The sequence below is a fragment of the Dendrobium catenatum genome, unplaced genomic scaffold (assembly GCF_001605985.2).
Source record: "Dendrobium catenatum unplaced genomic scaffold, ASM160598v2 fragScaff_scaffold_134, whole genome shotgun sequence".
Classification (NCBI taxonomy): domain Eukaryota; kingdom Viridiplantae; phylum Streptophyta; class Magnoliopsida; order Asparagales; family Orchidaceae; genus Dendrobium; species Dendrobium catenatum.
The window spans coordinates 788,370-811,663 of NW_021318596.1; the positions used below are offsets into that span (position 1 = coordinate 788,370).

Consider the following 23,294-nt stretch of genomic DNA (forward strand, 5'->3'; position numbering starts at 1 on the left):
TATATATATATATATATATATATATTCAGAGAATTTAACAAAGCAAAAGAGTTTGCTTAGCACGCATCTGTAAAGAACCAGTAACAAACTTGTAAATTTGGGAACAGTACATAGGAAGAAGAATTCAAAGCTACAACAACCACTAAATCGCATTCTACTACAAATTAGTACCCCATGGAGATTATATATATATATATATATATATTTTCAGAGAATTTAACAAAGCAAAAGAGTTTGCTTAGCACGCATCTGTAAAGAACCAGTAACAAACTTGTAAATTTGGGAACAGTACATAGGAAGAAGAATTCAAAGCTACAACAACCACTAAATCGCATTCTACTACAAATTAGTACCCCATGGAGATACAAGGAAACAATAAAAAATATACAAGGCCATTTGCGCAAGAAAAAAAAAATATTTAAAATATACAGATAAAGAAACTCAGCAATTGCAGCCACCCAGCCGATATGGGATTCATTTTAAACAGCATAATGAGAACGAGAAAACAGCTCCATGCTGCCAATTTTGACAGATCAAAAATTTTAGAGAAAGAGACGACACCTGTAGCCATGGATAACCAGTAGCTCTTGCTGGCCATGAGAGCTGCTGAAACCCACACCAACGCACTTTTCCACATGCGTTGGAAGGATTTGCATGGACAAAGGAATGATTATCTACAGCCAAATAAGTCGCGACTGCACCATCACAAGGCTTCCCTGTCTCTATGGTGTCCAGATCCAAATGGTGCAACCAAGATCCTGAAAACTGTGGAAGTTCATATATAAATGGGTTTAACATCATTTGGCCCAAAGCTTACTGAACAAGTCGGGCACTTGCGATGACGACTTTCAATGGTTTTCTGAACGCATTGGCTACAGAATAAATGGTAGCATTTTGCAATCACAACCTGAGCCATCCAATGAAAGGCGTCATTTAGGTTTGAAGCAATTCTTTTAAAAATCGGACAAGAAAAAAAAAATCAAGATCCAATGGTTCAACCAAAGATAGAACCAGATGATGAAATATAAATAAAAAATTATATAGATATTATTTAAATGCAAATGACTAACCTTATTAAAATTTAGATTTGCAAATGACAGAGGTCTGAATAAATTGAGAGTTTGAGTAGTTGAGAATTAGAGTTTAAAATATTAAATAATTTTATTTAGTTAGAATCCTTCATTTCCATCCATCTGATTAAAAAAACAACAATAAATTGACCAAATGGGAACATGAAAGTTCTTCAAAATCGAAACTGATTCACTAGTTCAACCACCAATTATGACCGATTCAATCCAGTTCTATGTAAAAACAGTTTGGCATACGGACCGAATCAATTGTGGGACCAATTCACGGTTGAGCTGGTCAAATTGGCTGGTCCGTTTTGTATTTAAAACATTGGGCTAGATATCAACCAATAGGATAATTGGCATATCCAAACGACAGCTTGATATGGATGCCTGAGAAAAGAATTTAATTTTCTTACATAGATACTAATTGATGTAAAAAGACACCATGAACAAACTTAGGCTAAACTTGCGTAAGACAGAGAAGTAGCAACACGCTTTCCTTAACATTCAATTCTCACAGTGAGCAGACAAAGGTATTGAATGCATCAACAACGCTTGAAACACTAAAAAGCAAATATCTCCCCAGACCCAAATCAAAAGTTCAATGAAGGTAGAAAAAACTCTAGTAAGCTAAAAGATTCAATGGATGCTAGAGTCTTCAAACTCCAACTAGATCGAAGCTCAACAAATATGGAGGTCTTCAAATTTCAGTGGGAGCAAAGATCGACAAACACAGAATGTGATAGACTTTAATGACCTTAGCACCCTAGATGAAAATAAAGATCTTTATTTTTATTGGTGCATTAGTAAAACCGAAGTTATAGAGGAAAATTAAGTGTGGAAAAGTTGCTGGATCTGATGATATTCCAATAGATGTGTGGATATGCTTAGGAGATGAATGAATTTCTTGGCCAACTAAACGTTTTAATATAATTTTGAAGAATAAAAATATGTTAGATGAGTGGAGAATGAGTGTTTGATTACTATTTTTAAGAATAAAGATTATGCACAAGATTGCGCGAATTATAGGGGAATTAAGTTAATGTGTCATACTTTAAAACTATGAAAAAGAGTTATGGAGCATAGGTCGCGGCGTGATACTAATGTTTTTCAAAATCAAATTGGATTTATGTCAGGTAGATCTACTATGGAAGCTATACATTTATTGAGAGGTTTGATGGAGAAGTATAGAGAGAATAACAAGGATCTACATATGATATTTATTGATTTAGAAAAAGCATATGATAAAGTTCCAAGAGAAGTACTGTGAAGAGATCTAGAAAAGAAAGGGGTTAATAATGATTATATTCAATTCATTAAGGATATGTATGCAGGAGTTGTTACTTGTGTTCAAACACAAGATGGTTTGACCAAGTATTTTCCTATTTCAGATGGATTACATCACGGATCATCCTTAAGCCCATATCATTTTGCTTTGGTCATGGATGTTCTCATTAGACATTTGCAAGAGGTTGTACCCTGGTGTATGCTTTTTGTTGATGATATTCTTCTTGTCGATAAGACTAGAGAGGGAGTTGAAGGTAAACTTGAATTATGGAGGTCAACCTTAGAGTCTAAAGGTTTTCTTTTGAGTAGATCTAAAACTGAATATATAGAGTGTAATTTTAGTAGTAATAAATCTAATGGGGAAATTGTGACTTTGGGTGATCAAGTTATTAATAAAAGTACACACTTAAGATATCTTAGGTCTATTGTGCAGAGTGATGGTGAACTAGATAGGATATTATTAGTAGAATTCAAGTTGGATGGTTGAAGTGGAAGAATGCACCGGGCTTGTTGTGCGACAAAAAAGGCCTCCTCAAACTTAAGGAAAAATTCTATAAGGTCGTGAGACCTACAATGCATTATGGTGCATAATGTTGGCCATTAAAAGAGAAGCATAATATTAAGTTAAGTGTTGCAGAGATGAGGATGCTTAGGCAGATGAGTGGCTACTCTTAGAGACAGGATACAAAAAGACCATACACCTAAAAAGGTTGGAGTAGCGCCAGTAGAAGATAAGATTAGAGAGTTTCCCCTTAAATGATTTGGTCGCATTAAACGGCAGCCTTTCGATGACCCGGTTAGGAAAATAGATGTATTAGATTTTGCTTGTGTTAAGAAAGGCAAAGTTAGACCTAAAAATACTTGGTTAGAAAATATTAGAAATGACATTTCTTTATTAAAATTAAATGAGAATTTGAATCTTAACAGAATACAATGAAGAAAAAGGATTCATGTAGCTGACCCCACGCAGTGTAATAGAGGCGTGATATTGTTGTTGTTGTTGTTGTTGTGGTTGAGCTCTCTGTTGAGGTGTTTGCACAAATTTTAAAAATTTTAGTCTCGACTAAAAATTATCAATTGAAACACCTTAGCGCAATTATTTTCAATGTTAAAGATTATAGTTTGGGGTTTTTAAATGCGTAAAATAACATGCAGTTCCATTTATACCTCAAAAGTGCATGTCTTATTTAGACTTCAATTATACAGCATAATTGCATTTTTAGCCTAAATTCCATGAAAACCAAACAATAAGAAATAAAAAATGTAGGACATAAAAAATTTAAATCTAAAAGAGGTTAGAAAATAATAGACAAGGATAAGGACAACCTTCTAAAATGAAAAAAAGATATGAACAAGGGAAAAAAATGATGATAACTTGATTCCATTCAACCTAGTATTTCACATGTACTAAGCAAGATCAAGGCAATACGTTGACTCAATGCCCAAAACCTTAGGAAATAGGTGTCACTCTAAATCGTTCACTAAAGAAAAGTAAGACTTTGCAAAATAGTTAATATTAATTTACATTTTGCAGACAGCTTCAGCAAAGTATAAAATGATAATCATCACATTATATTTATCAAGTTAAATGATAAATTTTAAGTTTCATCACATTTAAAATTCTCAAACATTGCTTAATCGATTATGTTAAATTTAAAACACAAAAGAGATGTAAAATAGCCTAAATAATCAATGCAACTAAATTTGTAGCATGCATAATCTAGAAATTATTTAACTTGGCTACTCCCTATTCCATTATCATCCATCATGCTCTAGTTCCTCTCACTGGATTAGCAGCCTGCCCTTCATCTCTTCCTCTATCTCATCATAGTCATCGCTTCATTCAAAAGATTTATTATTTATTTTTCTAGAACTTGTGGCTCTTGCACCTACGATTGACAAATGTGCATCGTTATTTTCCCAACTTCTATTGTGCTTTCCACATCACCCATATCCAATTGTAATTATCAAAAGCAAACTCATATCATGAACTAACTTTTTCCCTGATGTGCAACATTAATTTCCTTTCTTCTATTGTGCTTTTCACATCACCCATATCCAATTGTAATTCTCAAAGGCAAACTTATCTTTGCGTTATATGTATTAGCACCCATATATCCAATCATGATAAAGGCTTGCTCCAGCATACAACGCCTAATTGATATTGCTCACCTAATAGATGTGTGAGACAGTATAATATCAACTCGCTCTACCTCCGAGCTTGGTGAGTCAACTTTAACTACTATAATTTAACCTAAATTGTAATTAATATGTCAAATAATATGTAAAGAAAATCTAAATTCTGAATTATAAATAATTGTTTTCCTTTTTTAGTATAAATCAACAAAGAAACCTCAAGTCGGCCACGTGATGCAAAATGTTGTTCAAGCTCCTGAGAAATTAGGGTGCTTGCGCTAAATAAATAAGTATATAACTTAACAATACATGCACTTCGATGTGCAAAAAAAGGCAATGACAATGTTCTTGAAAGTACGCTAATCTCTAATGGTAAAGCTTACCTCTTTCTGATGATCATGGCAAATACGACACTTGAGAATCCCCTTGTATTCCCTTATCTCTTGGCGAAGCTTTTCCAATAAGACTGAGCCATCAGTCTGTTGCCTAAGCATTGTAGCTTTTATTGTCATTGCTTCTAGTCCCTCATATATTCTCTTCTTGTTGAACCTAATTTCAACAAACATTCATTAAGAATAGGCATATACTTCAATGATACAATAATTGAAAAGGTAATTACCTCTCCCTCTCTAGTTCAATTAAAAGCTCTGTGACCTCTGATCTGCTTTTCATGGCTTGTATTTGTATTTCATTCATAGACAGCCTCAACGACTGAGATTCACTCTGTACATCAGCTAGTCTCCTTTGTGCATTACCCAAAACAATAGAACTTTGGCATCCATCTTCAATCTGCTTTGTAACCAGATCTAACCTAACTCTCAACTGCAAAACAATGCAAGTAAGGCCAAGTAACTTCTGTGTATTCATTTTTTTGCTGATTCCCAAGAATTTACCTGCTCATCAAATCGTGTGGTTTTCAGGTCATGAAGATCAATCAATAAGTTGGCTTCCTGAAGCTTTTTATCCAACAATTTTATTTCACTACAAACACCATCATGCATCTGCCTTGCTTTTACACCCTCCATCAAAAGCTAAACGAGAAAAGTAATGAGTTCATATGAACTAGGAAATATTACCAAAAGAAGGCAGACAGGTTGTTGAATAAAATACAATGTAAAAAAGATCAAATGAACCAGATGGCCGCACATAACAAATAGGCCTAACTCACAGACATACACAAAGTAATCATCTAACACTATCACTCATATGATGTCTTCAAGGAAAGAAAAACCCAATGAATGCCTAGGTAGACAACAAAAAACAATTCATCTTATATTCTTTCAGAGGCAATAGAAAGAAACCTATCAAATGCAATTTACTCTTAACTTGTAGATTTACTCATAACTGGTCATTTTACACTATCTTTTGGCTATATTCTCTCACAAGAGGTCAAAGACATTGAGACACACCATGTAGACATTAAAACTTTACTTTCTCTAGCCATTACATATTACACAATTCTATGAATTTACCTAGATAAATGGGTTCCCAATCAAATGGCCTTCATAAAGTTTCCAAGAGTTATGTAAAAAATATCCAAAGAAAGAAACTGTTAACCAAGTTAAAATACTTCAAACTAAAATAAATATTTTATAATTGTGAAAATCATTAAATCATTTTGCCAAGAATTCCACATATGTTCCTTGCACCTTGACGATTTCAAGAACATTAGGATGCCAGTAGAACAATATGCCAGTTAGCAGCTCAAATATTGAAATAGAATATATCAAGTTATCTAGCATAATGAACAACCACACGCCTAACAAGATAAAAGCAAGAATTATTTTTTGCTTGTTTACTTCTAGAAGCATATTTTCTTCATAGGTTACCCAACCTTCGATGCCATTGTCTCTGCAGTTCTGGCCAAGAGGCTACTATGAAGGGGTGGTAAACAGAGCTTGATGGATGGATATTATTATGTCCATGGATCAAGGTTTTGAACTCACAAGAAATTGGACCTAGGCACCCAAAAAAACAAATTAACAGCTGTCCAGTCCTTTAACCTGTAGCTTTTAAGTTGATAAGCTAGCAATGTTATGGAAAGGAAGAGTTTTGATGGAGCCAAATAAACACAAATCTATGGCATGAATCAAATTTTAAATTATTTTCCACCCTAATAAAATATGTGCATTTTGCTCAAGTGTCAGAGATAATTCAATGAAAGGATAGAAGGGTTTCCCAAAGGAGTCTCTAAGTGTTTTAATTGGTGAAGTTACTCAGATGGATTCTAAACATTCATAGTCTGACAATTAAGGTAATGTTGAGATTCAAAGATGGCCTATTCTCACCCAAAGGAATGTCAGAAACTTGCTAACCAGATTACAACTTAAATTCAGTACATTGCATGCATGAAAGAATTGGACTTAGATAAACTTCATCATGGGTCCAAGTCAAGCATGAACTTGTCAAGCAACAACTAATAGAAAATTCACAAACTGCCGCTTCCTACTAGAAAATCAATTAACTACCTTGCTCCCTACCCTCCAGAGTTAAACAAGCCCTCAAAAACAGTGGCTGAGCCAGGAATTTTTAGTAGGGGGCATAATTTAATTTTTTTTTTAATTTTTTCCCTCATTTTGTTCAACTGGGCTTAGGACTGATATTGACTGTTTTAAAATTTTTTGTTTATTAAATTTATTAGTTTAAAAAGATAGAATCTTAGTTCGAAGCAATGTACAATTTATTAATTCCTATACATGAACTCTGAGAGAAGTACAAAGCAAAATTAAAAAAAAAAAGAAAAAGAAAGAAAGAATACCCAAAGCTATGAAAAAAATCTCTTCCTAATCATGGTTTCAGCTCAAGGAGATACGTCTCGTTCTTTTTTGCCAGAGAGATCAAGTGCTTGAGCCGCAAGAGTAGAAGATGGAAGATGAGCAAAAAATTTAGGGTTGGCTGGGCTATTCAACAAAAACACACAGGAAAATTTTCTTTTTTTTTTTTTTTTTTTTGAGTAAGACGGGAGATAAAAAAATAGTTTTTTGAGGAGGTCACATGCCCCCCTACAATTCATATATATAGCCGAAATGTACAATTTCTGAACCTACAATTACTTTAACATCCTTCAAAACTTATGGGTTTCTTATGGGTTCAAAGGTGCATAAAACTTCAAAGACAATATTTTCCTAGGCCTAGATTTGCAGTACACCAAATACTAAGATTCGTAACAGGAAATGGAAATTGGAGATAGTATTATCACTGTAAACAATCAGATATTAAGGATCTAGCATCTGTAAGGTGTAAGGCCTACAACAATACAAGGTAGAAACAAGAGAACTTAACCATAACACCCTGCACAATGGGTGTCTGAATCTACCATATCAAGCCTAGTTGACATGCCTTTGATATACTACAGAATAGACATTTGTTCCATGCAGATATTGCGGTAATGCCAGTACATATACATAAAGGCAAATTAAACAAGTGTAAAACTATCACATTCAATTATGAAGCTAAATCACGCAAAGCAATGAAAATGGCAATGAAGCATAAATACTAAGGCATACAATACAAATAACAAGAATTTTGAAATTTTGAAGGCATAAAATACAAATACAAGCATGAAAGAGATAAAAAAAATTACATTAATGATTATAAGCATTTCTGATTTTCAGAAAATATATTAAAGTCAAGAATAAAGACAGTAATGTTTGACGTAAACTACAACGATCAATTAGAACAAGGAAAAATAAAGAACAAGTAGAATGATGCACCGATGTCAAAACAATTAGACTAACGCGTAACTAACCAGGAGTAAATAAGAAATTCAAGCACCTCGTTACAACCAAAGACTGGAAAACAAAGTACAACAGAACCATATGAAAACAATTTGTACTTACAAAGCGAGATTTTTTTTTTTTTTTTTTTTGTGCTTCTTTGGCTTATTAGTAAGTGCTTTTTTACTGAGAGGCATTGCAAGCACTCCATATTTTTCATAACGTTTTATCAATGATAGAGGCTTCTAGAGGTTCATAAGTTATAGTTTAACATATTATCTTATATTTAAAGTATAGGATCAAAACTAATTGTATCAAGAATGCATTTTTTTTCAATTGCAGGAATATTAAGCAATCCCAATATGGCAAGTTATAGTTCAAATACTTCCATGAGGATATGAGCTCAGTGTAAAAAACATGCAAAGTACCATCCCAGTCATCTCCATTATTACCCTCACCCATTTTCTGCATCTTTATGCAAGTTGGGAAATTTCGTGTCACATGTACCAATTTCATTTGGAGTTATGGCTAGGCTCATCATGCGTACTGCCACTTAAATGCTCCTCAAGTAATTCATTTTTTCCTATGATACGCTTACACTTCATAATAATTGTGTGCAATGTAGACATGGGTACTAACCCGATACATGCACTTGCACAACATGTATCAAACGCACCATATACATGTCCAATTCAATGAAATAAAAAAAATAAATAACATGCCCATCTCAAGAATAATAAACTTTAATTTTGAAATATATTACATAAATAGCTTATCGCATTTTTTTCATTTTAAAATATATTGCATATATAATTTAATAGCTACGTAGACTGATTTTATTTTCTTCTTGATGATCTATTTTCCAATATTTTAAAAATATTTATTTATTTTTTAAAATAAAAACAATTTTCTCTAACTTCAAACTAATAATTTATAATACCATGTAGAAAAAACCAACAAGGCACCATGGTGGGCAAGCTTTTGTTATGAACGCAAAGGGCTCAAGGGGTGGGGACTAGGCTAAAAAAACAATGACAGGGTGAGGATGCATACAAGATATTCATACTCAAGTTACTATTGTACATGTTTATGGGAACTATTAATGAATACATGTTCAATATAATAATGTTAGATGTTCATATGAACTATTAATAACCTCTCCATGGAGTAACATTTCCTCTCTCGAAGGAGGAACCTATAGGGTGAATAATGTCAGGGTCCAACAATAAGGCATCATCATCTAAAAATTACAATAAAATGAGAAATCAAAGGAGCTCTACTCTTATCAAACAAGTGAGCAAACAAAATTTGTTTAGCATGCAATGGCTTAGCCCACAAATCATAAACAGCTTTTCAGACTTCTACAATTTCACCATAAATAGTAAGGAAGGGTGAACTATTAATGTTTATGAGAGATAATGATGGTGGAATGCATGAAAGTGAGGTGGTTGTTTCATTGTTTAAAATTGTGCAATATGAACCTCGCCTCAGCACAATTCTAGTGAAAAGCGCCTCGAGTCTTACGCCTCGAGTTTTTTTTATGAGGCTTTCGCCTCATCTTGGTTAAAGTCCTCCTTGAGGCGTGCCTCGCCTCGTTCTATTTATGTATGTTTTTTTATTTAAAACTTAGCTAAATCCTATACAAAATCCCCAAAAAATCATGCCTTCTTAGCCCAAGCCACAACAACTTCCTCGACCTCTTGTCCAATGCCTTAGTCGTACCCACCACCATTGTAGCCACTGTCTGGGATCACCTGAAAGCCACACTCACCACCATCTCCTCTAAAAATTTTGGAGTATTACTGTTATCTTTATATTGATGACAAAAATTTATGAAAGAGGAAGATGACTGAACTAAATGAAGAAGCAGCAGATTTGGATGTATTAGACCCTACAGGATGAGGTAGTGGAAAAATCAAATTTTTATGACGACTCAAATAAAAATCACCATAGTAATGACAAGACATATGATTTATGAGTTATTGCTAATTATTTCAACTTTCTTTAGTTATTAAATGTACATGAGTAAGCAACTGAGAAAGAAGAAATTTAGAGTTGAACTTGATGTTTTATGATATGTTTAAGCAATTCATATATTTTATGTTGTTTTACTTATATAATATTTGAATTTCAATTTTATTTCACATACTTTATTACTTACCACTTTACATCTTGTGCATTTTTTATTTCATATGTATATAAATTTGTTACTTCATAGTTCAATAGAAAATTAATATGTCATTTCTTTAACATATTATTTGGGTATTATACTACTATATAAAAAATCAATTTTAACTTTTATTTTTACTTTACGCAATTTTTAGATTTTGAAACTTAGCCTCAAAACGCCGCCTTGAGGCTTATGCCTTGCCTCGCGAATAAAAACGCCTCAATACCCAATTGCGCAATTTTAAACCTTGGGTCATTTGTGTGGAGCAATAAGGACACGAAGATGTTGTGATTAAAAATAATCCATAAGCTCACTCTTCAAGAAGAAGCAATAAAAAGATACAACATATCCGTTAGCATTCAATATCAAGTATTTGATACTTGTTGATGTGATGCATGAGTTGAGTTACACAAGATTAATAAGAAGATTTAAACATTAGCTTAACCACTTATATAATCATGCTTCAAATTAAAGTCGATTACAAGAATTCGTAGTGTTCCACTTGTTTAGGCAAAGGAATTACAAGGAAATTAACCAAACTATTTAAGCAAATTTAAAGGAGAACGTAAAGTTAAAAGCTAGTGAATTGAATCCAACAATTAATACGGAGTTGTTCACCTTGAGGCCTCTTCTCTCTTTCCTACGAACTAAGTTGAGCGGCGGAAGATCGTCCAAGCTAGAAGTGAGGTTGCCACGAGAAGGAAGGAGCCAATGAACGTTGCCGTGGAGAAGGAACACGGAGGTGGAGGTGGCACGGGAGGTCGGCCGTCGATGATCCACTCGTAGTCCGGACGTTGTCTATCAATGACTTTGATGAGGGACGGGAGGATCCGATCCAAGTAATCTCCCACGGTGTCTTCGTCGGATTCAAATCCCGCGTCGAAGAATGGCGATTGGAGGACGTCGAGATTACCTTGGGCATCGAACACAAGCCCCCATTCTAACTCGGGATCCGCCATGCGACATGGAGGTGAAGTTGGGCGGTCGCCACAAGAAACTCCCCAATGGGAAGGAGAGGGGGTCGGCTGGTTGTAGAGGTGAGGGGAGGCCGGTAGTGGGATTAGGGTGAGAGGGGAAGATATGTTTTAGAAAAACTGAAAGTAGTTTCAGTTTTAGGGATTTTGGAGGGAGGGATTTGAATTTCAAATCCAAGCTTTAATTGCAATTAATTCCTTAATGAGGGAATTAATTTGGGGAAAAACCCATTAAGGCCGGCGGCAAGGAGAGAGGAGGGGAGAGAGCTAGATGTGAAAAAACTGAAATAAATTTCAGTTTTAAATGGGATGGGAGGGAAATCTAAGTGAAATCAAATTCAAATTTCAATTAGATTTAGAGTAATGAGGGCAATTAATGGGGAGCCAAATAAGAGGGGGGGCGGGATGAGTAGAGGGAGAGGGGTAGGGGGTTTCCAATCAAGGATGATGACTAGGAAAAATTTTAAAATTAAATCCAAATCAATTTAATTTTAAATTCGGATTCATTCAAAAACTTTCCAAAAATAGAATTTTCAAATTTGGAAAGAAATTGAAATTTGAAATTCAAATTTCAAGAGAGGTTATGAGAGGGAGAGGTGGTGGGAGGATGGAGGTGGGGAGAATCCGGCGGCAAGGTGGCCGGCCGGTGGGGGTTGGGGTGGCCGACGGGTGAGGGGTCTCAAGGAGACGGCAAATGTGAAGGGGGCCGGCTTCTTCCAACTTGTTGATGTAGATGATGGCGTTTGTGGATGATGAGAAGATCTATGGATGCAAATACTAAGAGAACTCACAAAGAGATCTCATGTGAAGAACTCACCAAGAGATCTTCTTGATATTGAACTCACAAAGAGAACAAGCATAAAAATTTTCATTCAATAATTCATCCCCTCATACAAGATACATGAGCCCTTTAAATAGGCTCCAAATGACAACAAGTACAAAAGTCTACTATGCCCCTTGGGCTACAAGAGAAAACAAATACCCACAAGGGTAAAATGGGAAAAAACTGAAAGTAAATAAGTAATAATAAAAATGCAGATACAAATAGTCCTCAGTGGTACAGGCTCTCCATCATGGCCGTCGATCTCTGGTGTCGTCTCTGATAGACGCGCCGGAATCTCCTGTCGATGCCCCCATCACTTGTTCCTTGGAGAAGTAAAATCTAGCGTAATAATAAGTACTAGGAAAGTAAATAACCAGCCCCCATCTCTAGTGGTAGTAGCTTCACTTCCAAGAGAAGAATCTACTCTCAATAAAATAGTTTTCTATTATCTTATTATTTCTAGGATTTTAATAGACTTCAGAGAAAAGCTATTATCAAGGTGGATTCACCAATAGTGAAAATCATGTCCAAAATCTTGGATCTTCGTCACTAAGCTAGGAAGCAAGCAAGTATTTGGACGTCATTTATTAGCTACTGGTAAGCTGGTAGTGCAGGCTAATCATAAGGACCCAAAACAACAATTTAGCAAAAATGACAAGACCTAGTTTGTAAATTTTCAAACACCAAGAGCTATACACGCAGGCATAATAAATTAGGGAACCCTCCTCTTTAAACCTTGCAATTCTTTGCAAGCATTAATTTATGCCACAAATGCTAGGAAAATGATGTCAAAGTTAGTGAAGCATAGCGCACGTAAGACTATATTGTAGATAGCACATTTGTCTATAATATAGAATTCATACAAGAGCTTGCTGATAAATTGGCAGCTCTTTCAACCATCTCCATCTCATGGAGGATTGTTAAAACTGTTCCAAGGATAAAAGACAGGCAACTATCCAAGATAACAATACTAAATGAAACTTTCAGGAGTCACCTTAATGTTGTATTCATCCCTTTCCGTGATTTGCTGCAGGAGGTGTTGGTTCTTGGTTTGCATATCCTCATACGATTGTCCAATACTCTGGATGTAATGGAAGATAGATATAAGTAAAATAAATTTCAGTGCATAATAGTGTTCCAAAGAGGGAGTCCCTAGAAAAATGGTTTTGTCAACATTATAACTTAGAAGTTGGGGAGTTCAGTAAAGGCCTCTAAAATGGAAGAGGTTGATACTACATACAACCCCCTCTCCAAAGACCATCCATTAGCAGAAAGCCTCATGCGCTAGATCCACCCTTTCAATTAGTGCAGCACAAATAAATTGATATATGCATAAATGGGAAAGTAACCTCGATCTCAGAAAGATAGGCTTCACCCTCCTCATGCTTGGAATTTAACATTTCGGATGACTTTGATACATCCCTGTTAATAAATTAAAAAAATAAATAAATAAAGGTCTCCACAATAGATCGCCTAGTTGAGAATTATGAAAGCTTGTTAAAACAGGGGCATGCAACAAAGAAAACATCATATTTTTCAAAAGAAATAAAAAAAAAACTTGTAATCACCTTATAACAAATTCCAATCTCTGTCGTAAATCTGCAATCTCAGCCTCAGCAGTGGCAAGCCTTTGTTGAGATATTGCTTCAGCTTCAATAGCAGTTTTTACACGGCCTTCCAAGTTATGCTCATCTAGGAAAGATTTAAGGCTTTGAACCTGAGCCCATGCCTTATACTCCATGTCACGAGACTCCAAAACATTCCTAAATAGGGAAAAAATGTTTCAATTGGTTGACAATCACTGTTATACGTTACATCTCTGCACTAAGTCATAATAAATACTTTCAACAAAGTGGTCTGCTTCTCTAATTAAAACAGAAACCCTGTAAGCTATGACGCCAAAACTTTAAAGGCCTTCAAATTTATAAAAAAAAACATTTCACACAAATTCTCATACGTGGCCTATATGAAATATACTTGAAAACTTGAGTGACCTAAGGGCAGCAATTTTTCAACTAATGGAGCGAATTATTTATGAAAAATTTGAGGGATCTAGATCTAATTTACCCATGAAATGATCATGAAACACTTTATAACGTAAAAAGCATCATCAGTAGATGTTGATAATAACTTGAAAAAAGTTTCAAAAACAAAAAATGTATTCCATATATCAAACATCTCCTTAGCCCAAAGCAATAAGCTATACAGCTCAGTAACATGTTCCCTAATTTTCAGAAGAGTTGTCATATGTTCGAGTCTGAAAAAGGCAACCTTAAGATGAATGTTCTTTGGCTACGACATGGAATTTTATTTGCATCTGGTCTTATGCCAGTATCTGGTCTTATGCCATCCTTATTTATAATTGTTCTTACACCCGACTTAATTGTAACTGACCTTTTGCTCTACTAGTATTTAATTTGAATTTTGGTATAGATTTTTATCCTAAAAAGAAATTCTTCTCAGCCCTCAATATTATCCATATATTTAGTAAAACAAAGACAAAAGAAATACAAAACCTAACAAGATTTTTCCACGTGCAAACTTACAAGCTCAGCAGATTTGCTTTAGACAGAATCTTTTTTTTTTCACAGAAAATAGTGATGTTTAACAAGTACAAAAGCTTAGGTACTAGCCTAATAAAACCATTTAAGAAATCATGAAAGTAAATAAAAAGGAAAGCATCTTTTTTAAGTAACGCAAAGCTCATCCAGTTCCAAAATTGTTTTCTTTGGTAAAAACGAAAATTTGAACACAATAAATTCTTATGCAATCTGAAAAACGAATGCATCTCGAACAAAAGAGCTTATAGCTTAAACGAATGCATCTCGAACAAAAGAGCTTATAGCTTAAAAGAAAAAATAAATGCTACAAGCAAAAACAAGAGATCTGGAAAAGGAATAAATTTATACCTAGAATCAGTTGATTCACGACGATACATCTCCAAAATAAGTCGCAACATCTGTTCACTCTCTCTTAAATCTCCAACCTACACAAAGAAATGTGTAAGTATGATATAATATTTTGAATGAAAGAGCATATGTTTTAGACAGAGTATATACAGTAAGTAACCTTATAATAAATATATTCTTGATTAAGTTTACATAACAAAAAATGAGAAGGGTTTTAGTGGAAATAAGTCGACCACTTACAAAAACATAAGTAACATAAGTGTAGAAACATAGAAAGTAACAACAAGAAAGGCATCCAGATGTTTACAAAATACAACTCAAAGAAAATAGAGTCTGGGTTTATAATTTTATATTCAACCTGGGGTAATTAAGCCAAGTATCAATCTCAACAAATACAAATTATCAATATCAACCATAACCCAAGCAAATCCATTCCCTGAGATACCCAAATCGGCACAGTCCATCCAATGATCAATGCATGAAGTTCATGATCAATCTATTGGATATAAAGAAATGTTTTACATAAAGAAATCATTAGATATTCAGAATGTAAATACAAAAGCCCAAAGTGCTAGATAGGGAATGATTCCATACCATGTAGATAATAAGACTTTTTTTCATTTCATTTGCAACAAAATTGCTTCCCAGCAGATCTTCCTACGATTTTGCAAATTAAGTTCATTTTACATTGACTTGATAATAGATCAAGTGGTTCATCAATCCATTGTTTCATATAATTTGATGAGCATGCAAAATATTTCGCATTGAATGGCAAATTAAAATAAAATGACTTAAAACAGTACAAAATGAAGAAAGAAAAAAAGTTGGTGCTTCTTTAATTCAGCTTATTTTAAGACAAACTTTAAACATCTTAGTAACCAAAGGAAAAAAAATCAAATAAACAATTCCCATAGTAGCTAAAGTGATATGGGAATCATTCTTGTTTCTAACTTACTAGAGAGGTCTTCAGTAAACCAGCATCCATGAAAGCACATGCAACAGATGAAATAACCACGGTTTCTCATCCTTCCCCCAAAATGGAAAGGGATGACACTGTAGGTTGGTGAGTTGTTTGCTGAACTGATGATTCTAGATTATTTCCAAGGCCATAAGGGCCATATGGACTAGATGTAACCGCCACCTTCACTACCTCACTATTACTCTTATCTGAGTTTCAACTGCTGGTTTTTCGATAGCATAGTCAAGGCTTTTCCAAAATCAAGGCAGCCATCCAAGCAGTTGGTGGCATTTCAATAATTTTGAACCTTTATGGCTTAGTTAGAATGTGATTATTATACAAATAAATGACTCAGATGATTCAAGCTAGTGGGGACAAAGCCTAAGCATTGTTTGGTATGTATTTTATTCTCAAATTAGCAATTCACCTAATATGAAAGTCTGCAATTGTATTCCAATTGTGGGTTGAATGCATGGTGCCTAATTTTCGGAAATTAAATTTGCACATCATTCGACAGCTGCTGGTTTTGAATTAGGATATATCTTAGGAAAAGACTTATTCAAAAATTCTTTTTATGCATTTAACCATTCCTATCTTGGATATATTTTTGTTGCCTCAGTTTGTATATATTGTAATCAGAAATTTGAGAGGAGAAAACCATATTCCATTACTCAATTTCTTCCCTATTTATAGATCTATACATGATATCTAAATAAAGAAACAAATATTTACAGATTCATGCATAATAGCCATAATACATTCATTCCTAAATCAGCTTCTTCATTTTGGAAAGGAATCAATATGATTCTGCGTGAATATTGCGAGCTTCCCACGGATCGATCTTTGTGGTCGTCGGATCTCCTTCGAGAGGGAGCGGTTGGAATTTTAACACTCCGCCTCAAGCTGTGAGGTATAGATCTGTTATTCCTAGCTTGGCTATCATATTGAGAAAGGTAGAGTTATCTAAGCCTTTGGTAAGGATATCTATGAGCTGATCTTTTGATGACACATGGTTGATACATACAAGACCACTGTCTAACTTTTCCTTTATAAAATGTCTGCCCACTTCTATGTGCTTGGTCTTGTCATGTTGGACTGGATTGTGAGTTATGTTGATTGCTGATTTGTTGTCACAATGCAATTTTATAGGTTCGTCCCACTTGATCCTTTGATCTTCTAGAATTATCTTGATCCATAGTACTTCACATATTCCCAGGGCTATAGCCCTATATTCTGCTTCTGCACTAGATCTTGCCACCACATTCTGTTTTTTTTTTTTTTTCCTTCTCCATGTAATTAGGTTTCCTACAATAAATTTGTAATACCCTGAAGTAGATCTTATGTCTACTGGTGATCCTGCATAGTCAACATCATTGTATACTTTTAGGGTTATTCTATGGTCTCTTCTAAAGAGAATCCCTTTTCTTGGGTTACACTTAAGGTAGTGCAGTATTCTGTATGCTTCTTGCATATGAGTTTGTTATAGATTTTGCATAAACTGACTGACCATACTTACAGCAAATGTTATATCTGATCTTGTGTGGGAAAGGTAGATCAGCTTTCCCACAAGTCTCTGGTAAGCCCCTTTATCTACATCTAGATTTTGGTAAATTTTTTATGAAGGGACAAAACATTATTGAAGGATATGGAGTTGGTTATAGGGTATAAGGGAGTTGGTGAATTTATCTTATTTTCATGAGATGGTTCAGATTCTTGGATCTTCTTTGGAGCACAGTTTGAACTTGTACGCCTGAAATAGACATTCCCAAATCTAAGAACAGTTTTGATTTCAGCTTCCCTATTCTAAATTTCAGGTGGATTAGTTTGATGTGGTGGGGAAAGGTTAAGAGGGGCAAGCATGCTTTCATTATCTTCCTTTATTTTTGTCTCCCCCTGAAGATGAGGTTTAGTAAAGTAGGAATTATGTTTATCAAAAGTGACATCAATGGATACAAGTGTTTTCTTTGTAGGGGGGTGATAGCACTTATAACCTTTTTGGGTGGCAGAGTATCCGATAAAGATACATTTGAGTGCCCTTGGATCTAGTTTTCCTCTATTATGGCTGTGAATGTGAATATAGGAAGTGCACATAAAGATTCTGGGAGTAAGGTTATTATGAGTTCGAATATCGGGGTAAAAGTAGGACAAAATATCCATTGGAGCTTTCATTCCCAAGATTTTTAAAAATAGCCGGTTTATGAGGTAAGTGGCAGTTAGGAGGGGCTTCTCTCCATTAGGATTTTGGTATAGTGTGGTGGAGTAATAAGGCGCGAGTGGAAGGCTAGGAAGTGGCCATTCTTTCTTTCTGCAACCCCATTTTTGTTGTGGGGTGTGAACGCAGGAGGATTCGTGGATGATACCTTCACTCTGAAAATAAGAGTATATGGTTTGGTTGAAGTAGTCTTTAGCGTTGTCTAAATGAAATTTATTTATTTTTACCCCGAATTGATTTTGGATCATTGTGAAAAATGGTAAGAATGGTGCTAACTTCATATTTATTTTTGAGGAGATAGATCCAAGATACCTGAGTACAATCATCAATGAAAGATACAAACCAACGAGCCCCAAAGATGTTGGCGATTTTTTAGGGTCCCCATATATCACTAAGAATGAGATATAAGAGAGTATTGCATATCTTATTTTTGTTTGGAAAAGATATTCTTTTTATGTTTGGCTAATTCACAAGTTTCACAATGAAAAATGTTCATTTTCCAAATTATGAAAAAGTTTAGGATACATAGATTTTAGGACATCCAATGATGATGGATGTCCTAATCAGAAGTAATTAAGCCAAATAGTAGATTTCTTGTCAACAAGGGATAACATAGAGTAACTATTTTTAGATTTGTTCAGCTCTTCCAAGTAGTACAGTTCAGCTTTCTCCTTAGTAAGTCCAATGTTCTTTCTCGATCCCTGGTCCTGAAATAAGCAATAAGTAGGGTTAAATAGTGCTTGACAATTATGGTCACTGGTTGGTTTTTGTATGGATATAAGATTTGTGGATAATTGAGGTACATGGAGCACAATTTTTTAGAGTAAGGGAAGGGGATAAAGGTATGTCTCATTAACCTTCTACTATAGCAATAGAATCATCAACAATGATGATTTTCTTGTCACTTGAACAAGGATTATAATTAATGAAGTGGGTGGTGGAGTTTGTCATGTGATATGTGGCTCCTGAGTCAATGATTTATAATTCTTTCAAATGATTTCTAGATGTACTTAATCTAGTGAATAAAGGAAACTTACCTGAAAGTGCAAGAGAGGAAGATGCAGGTGGTTTTTCAAGGGATACCAGGAGTTGCCTTAGTTTGTCAATGCCTTCTTTATTGAGTTCTTTGAAGTTGTTTGGTGTTTCTAGGTTATGCTGACTTAACATGGTGTTGGCATATGATGTGTCTCTTTCTCACTTCTTTGATTCCACTCCTTACTTGGGGGCTTTTCATATATATTCCAGCATGTTTCCTTCGTATGTCTTGACTTCTTGCAATAACTACACCAAAGTGAGTCTCTGTCTTCATATTTTGAGGAATTTTTATCTTTCTCCCTCCATGACGATTCTATGTTTATCATCATTGCTGAACTTTCAATGACCTTTAGCTCTAACATCACTCCTCGTCAGCTTTCTTCCGCGCGAATGAGAGAAATAGTTTCATTAAGTGTTAGTGTCTCCTCTTTGCCGAGTATTTGGACTCTAACCTGATCAAATTCTACATTTAGTCCTACAAGAAAATCATAAATTGTATCTTTTTCAATAAAGTTCTTTTGGATCGCAACAACTTCCGGATATCTGGTGTTTATGCATCTGTAGTGATCAAGTTCTTGCCATAGATTTTGTAGAATTGTGGCATATTCCATCACGGTCTTGCTCCCTTGCTTTGTGCTTCCTACTTTGACTTTAATTTCAAAGATTTGAGCCGCATCCTGAGCTTTGGAGAAGGTCAGTCTAGCAACATCATACTTGTTAACGGTAAATGGCGCACCATAGCGCAAAGGTCCTATTTAAGCCATGGCACATAGCGCACAGTGCGACGCGCGTCATTTTGAACATGGCGCAAATTATAAAAGAATTATAAAATAATAAGCATGAATATGAAATATCATTAAATTGAAAAACAAACTATCATAATAACAAGCAAACAATGACAATACAAATAAATAACAATCCAAAATAATTTCATGTCCAATAAGTAGTCAATCTTCATACAACTAAAATATATTTAAATGAAAGTAAATAGCATTAAGAAGATAATAATACGCAATCTAACATTTATCTTAATACCTTTAATATATTTAAAAATTAGAAAATATATCATCTTAAAAATTTAAAAAAAATAAATATAAAAAATTTTTATAAATACATTAAGAAAATTTTAAAACAAATGGCGCGCGCTATTTTGCGTCGTGCACCATGCGCCATGGCACGCATGTGGCGTAAATAGCGCGCGCCATTTTGAATGTTCGCGCCGCGCCATACACATGGCGCCGTAGGTGCGCCGTGTCGTGCCGTGCGCCATGGCGCGCGCTATTTTGTGCCATTGACATCTATGAGCAGCATCACATATGTCCTTTGCAGTGGAAATGAACATGAATGTATCGCTAATTTCTGGAGTCATTGAATTCAATAACCATGACTTAAACATAGAGACTGCTTCATCCCATGCCCATAAATTAGGATCTCCTTCTCTTGGCCCTCCTCCGAGAAGGTGGTGTATTTTTCTTTTCCCCTTTAAATAGGTCTTCACAAATTGAAACCATTTTAGGTAGTTTTTCCCATTGAGACGATAGAAAGATTGCATGCTTTGGAGGTCATCTTGTCATTGGTGTACCAAGACTCAATTTGGTCCATGCTTTGAGATGAATTTTCTTCAGACATTTTTGTATTATAACAGCGATAAAAACAAATCTTATGTCAGCAATGAAGGCTGATTTTTAGGGATTTAATCAAGGCTCACGCAAATAGCAGTAATAAAGACTACTTCTAACAACAATGAAGTCGCACAGGTTCGAGACTCGTGTAATCAGGTCGCAAGCCCGATTAAATAAGGTCGCACAGGTTCAAGACTCGTACAAATAGGAAGAGTGGCTTCGGCCTTTTCTTCTTCTACACGCGTGAGTGGGGACGGAAAGGAGGTTCCGTCCCGCTAGGTCTTCCGGCTCCATCCCACAAGCTCCGTTAAGGATTCGTCTTCCGGCTCCGTCAGCAAAGCTCGAACCGCAAAGCTCCGCCCCGCAGGATTTTCGCAGAAGCCCGTTTGGTTATGTTTAGCTTTGTCTTCTCCGACTCCGTCTGGTTTCGTCGTCCGGTGTACCATAGACTGAGGTGATACTATGTGTGAATACAAGAATTGCAATTTAAGAGATTGATAAAAGTTATTAACTTCGCATACTAGCAATAAAGTCTAGCTTACTCAAGTAGAGTTAAAGAAGATGTAATGAAAGGTTAAGCCATAGTAATTGATTACACTTGGAGATTACAAGAACTTGCAAAAGAACAACCGAAAATTTAAATAATGCAAATAGCCACTTTTAACAAAGCCTTACGTTTAAAATATAGATCCTTCACCTCGAGATCCTTTAATCACTCTTGAAGGTGGAGGTTAGCGAAAGAGGATCGTAAGCACACTTAGAGATACTACAATTACACAAGTGATGCCAAGAGGACTCGTCGCCAGGGAAGAAGTGGAAGTTGGAGAAACGGGTGGATGGTCGTTGATGGTCCACTCATAGTCCAAGAATTGATTGTCGAGGATGTCCACGAGATGAGGGAGGATTCGGTTCAAGTAATCTTCAACGGTGTCGTCAAAACCAAACCCGACGTTGAAGAATGGTGATCGAACGATATGGATGTCTCCGTGGGCGCGAGTATGAATCCGTGATCAACTTCGGGATCCACCATGCATCCTCGCCAAGGGTTGAAAGAACACCCAAAAGGAAGAAGAGGGAGGGACGAGGTGGCGACTTGGAGGAGGAAAAGGGTTGGCCGGTTTGAGGTCTAGAAGGGGAGTCGGCTAGGGTGGGAAGCCAAGAGGAAAGTGCAGGAAATTTGGAAATATTCAGATTTTGGGAAGCTAGGGGAACGATTTAATTTGAAAATTCAAATCAATCCAAAGAGGGAGAGAGGGGCGGCAATGGGAGAGATTTGGGGCTGATTTAGTGGGGATTAGGCATTAATTTTGGAGAGAGAAGGGGCCCATAGAGGGTCCGGCCAAAATAGAGAAGAGGGGAGGGGATTTGGTTTTGAGGTGGGGTCCACTTGATTAATTAATAGATTTGAATATAATCTGAAGTAATTTCAGATTTTAAACAAAAGCAAAGTTTCCTAATTTATGATTAAGCAATTAGGCAACTATTTGAATTTCAAATTGGAATTGAAATCCAATTAAGATGATTGCCTAAATTTAGGATTTATTTTTGGAAATTAAGTAATGCCTCTTGGGGAATTTGAATTTCAAATGCAAAAATCTAAGAGAGAGGGTCGGAGGGTAGAGAGGTGGAGAGGGAAAATTTGGAAAGAGGCCGGCGGCTAGGAAGGGGTTAGGGTGGTGGAGGCCGGCTGATGTGAAACGTACATGCGATGGAGGAGTTACTTTAAGAAATTAAGGAGATCAATTGTAACTTAATAACCCAAAAAAAAATTATCATTTATAATAAAAGAGTGATCCTTAGAACTCTTAGTTTTTAACTCGTTTAGGCAACGAAGAGTGACATCGATTAACCAAACAATTTAAGAATACACAAAGAATAATTGTAAAACTACGACAATAAATAAGAATCCACGAATTAATAAAGAGAACTTTCACTTTTGGAGCCCATACGCTCAACTAGTCTAGGCTTTAGCGGAAGAAAAGTCTCCACCTTAGACTCGAGGTCGCTCCGAGGAGGAAGGAACCTTGGATCGTCGTTCTTGGATAGGTGGCCGGAGTATGGAATTCTTGACAGCAATTTCTTGAAGGTGTATTCGGCGGCCTGGCATGTCCGGACGGTGTTTGGAGACCTTCTAGCGGGCTGGACAGCAAGAACACATATTCCAAATCTCCTTGGACAGCTGCTATAGGGTGTTGGAAGTGTTTGGACAGCAAATCTAGATCTCCAATGGTGTAGGACAGCAGGCTGCCTTGGCTGGAATGCTTAAACACACAACAGATTTTAGGGGGAAGGGAGAAAACCGTGAAGGGAGACTTAGGACGGGAGCAGCAATGTGTGTAATGCTTGGTTTGAAAACAAGTCCAGCCTTGGGAAGAACTCGGG

General features: G+C 35.7%; 1 protein-coding gene across 2 annotated transcripts in view; it reads right to left on the reverse strand.

Moving 5' to 3' along the window:
• Positions 1-250: 250 nt before the first annotated feature.
• The window catches only part of LOC110095274 (E3 ubiquitin-protein ligase BRE1-like 1), a 50,211-nt gene continuing 27,167 nt past the window's right edge, over positions 251-23,294 (reverse strand). For both annotated transcript variants that reach the window (XM_020820735.2, XM_028700550.1), the window contains 8 exons: positions 15,086-15,162; positions 13,745-13,939; positions 13,526-13,598; positions 13,171-13,257; positions 5,387-5,524; positions 5,113-5,315; positions 4,877-5,042; positions 251-907 (listed from right to left, as the gene is read on the reverse strand). In XM_020820735.2, the coding sequence (XP_020676394.1) occupies positions 776-907; positions 4,877-5,042; positions 5,113-5,315; positions 5,387-5,524; positions 13,171-13,257; positions 13,526-13,598; positions 13,745-13,939; positions 15,086-15,162 (1,071 nt within the window). In that variant the 3' untranslated portion in view covers positions 251-775. The remainder of the gene's footprint in view (positions 908-4,876; positions 5,043-5,112; positions 5,316-5,386; positions 5,525-13,170; positions 13,258-13,525; positions 13,599-13,744; positions 13,940-15,085; positions 15,163-23,294) is intronic.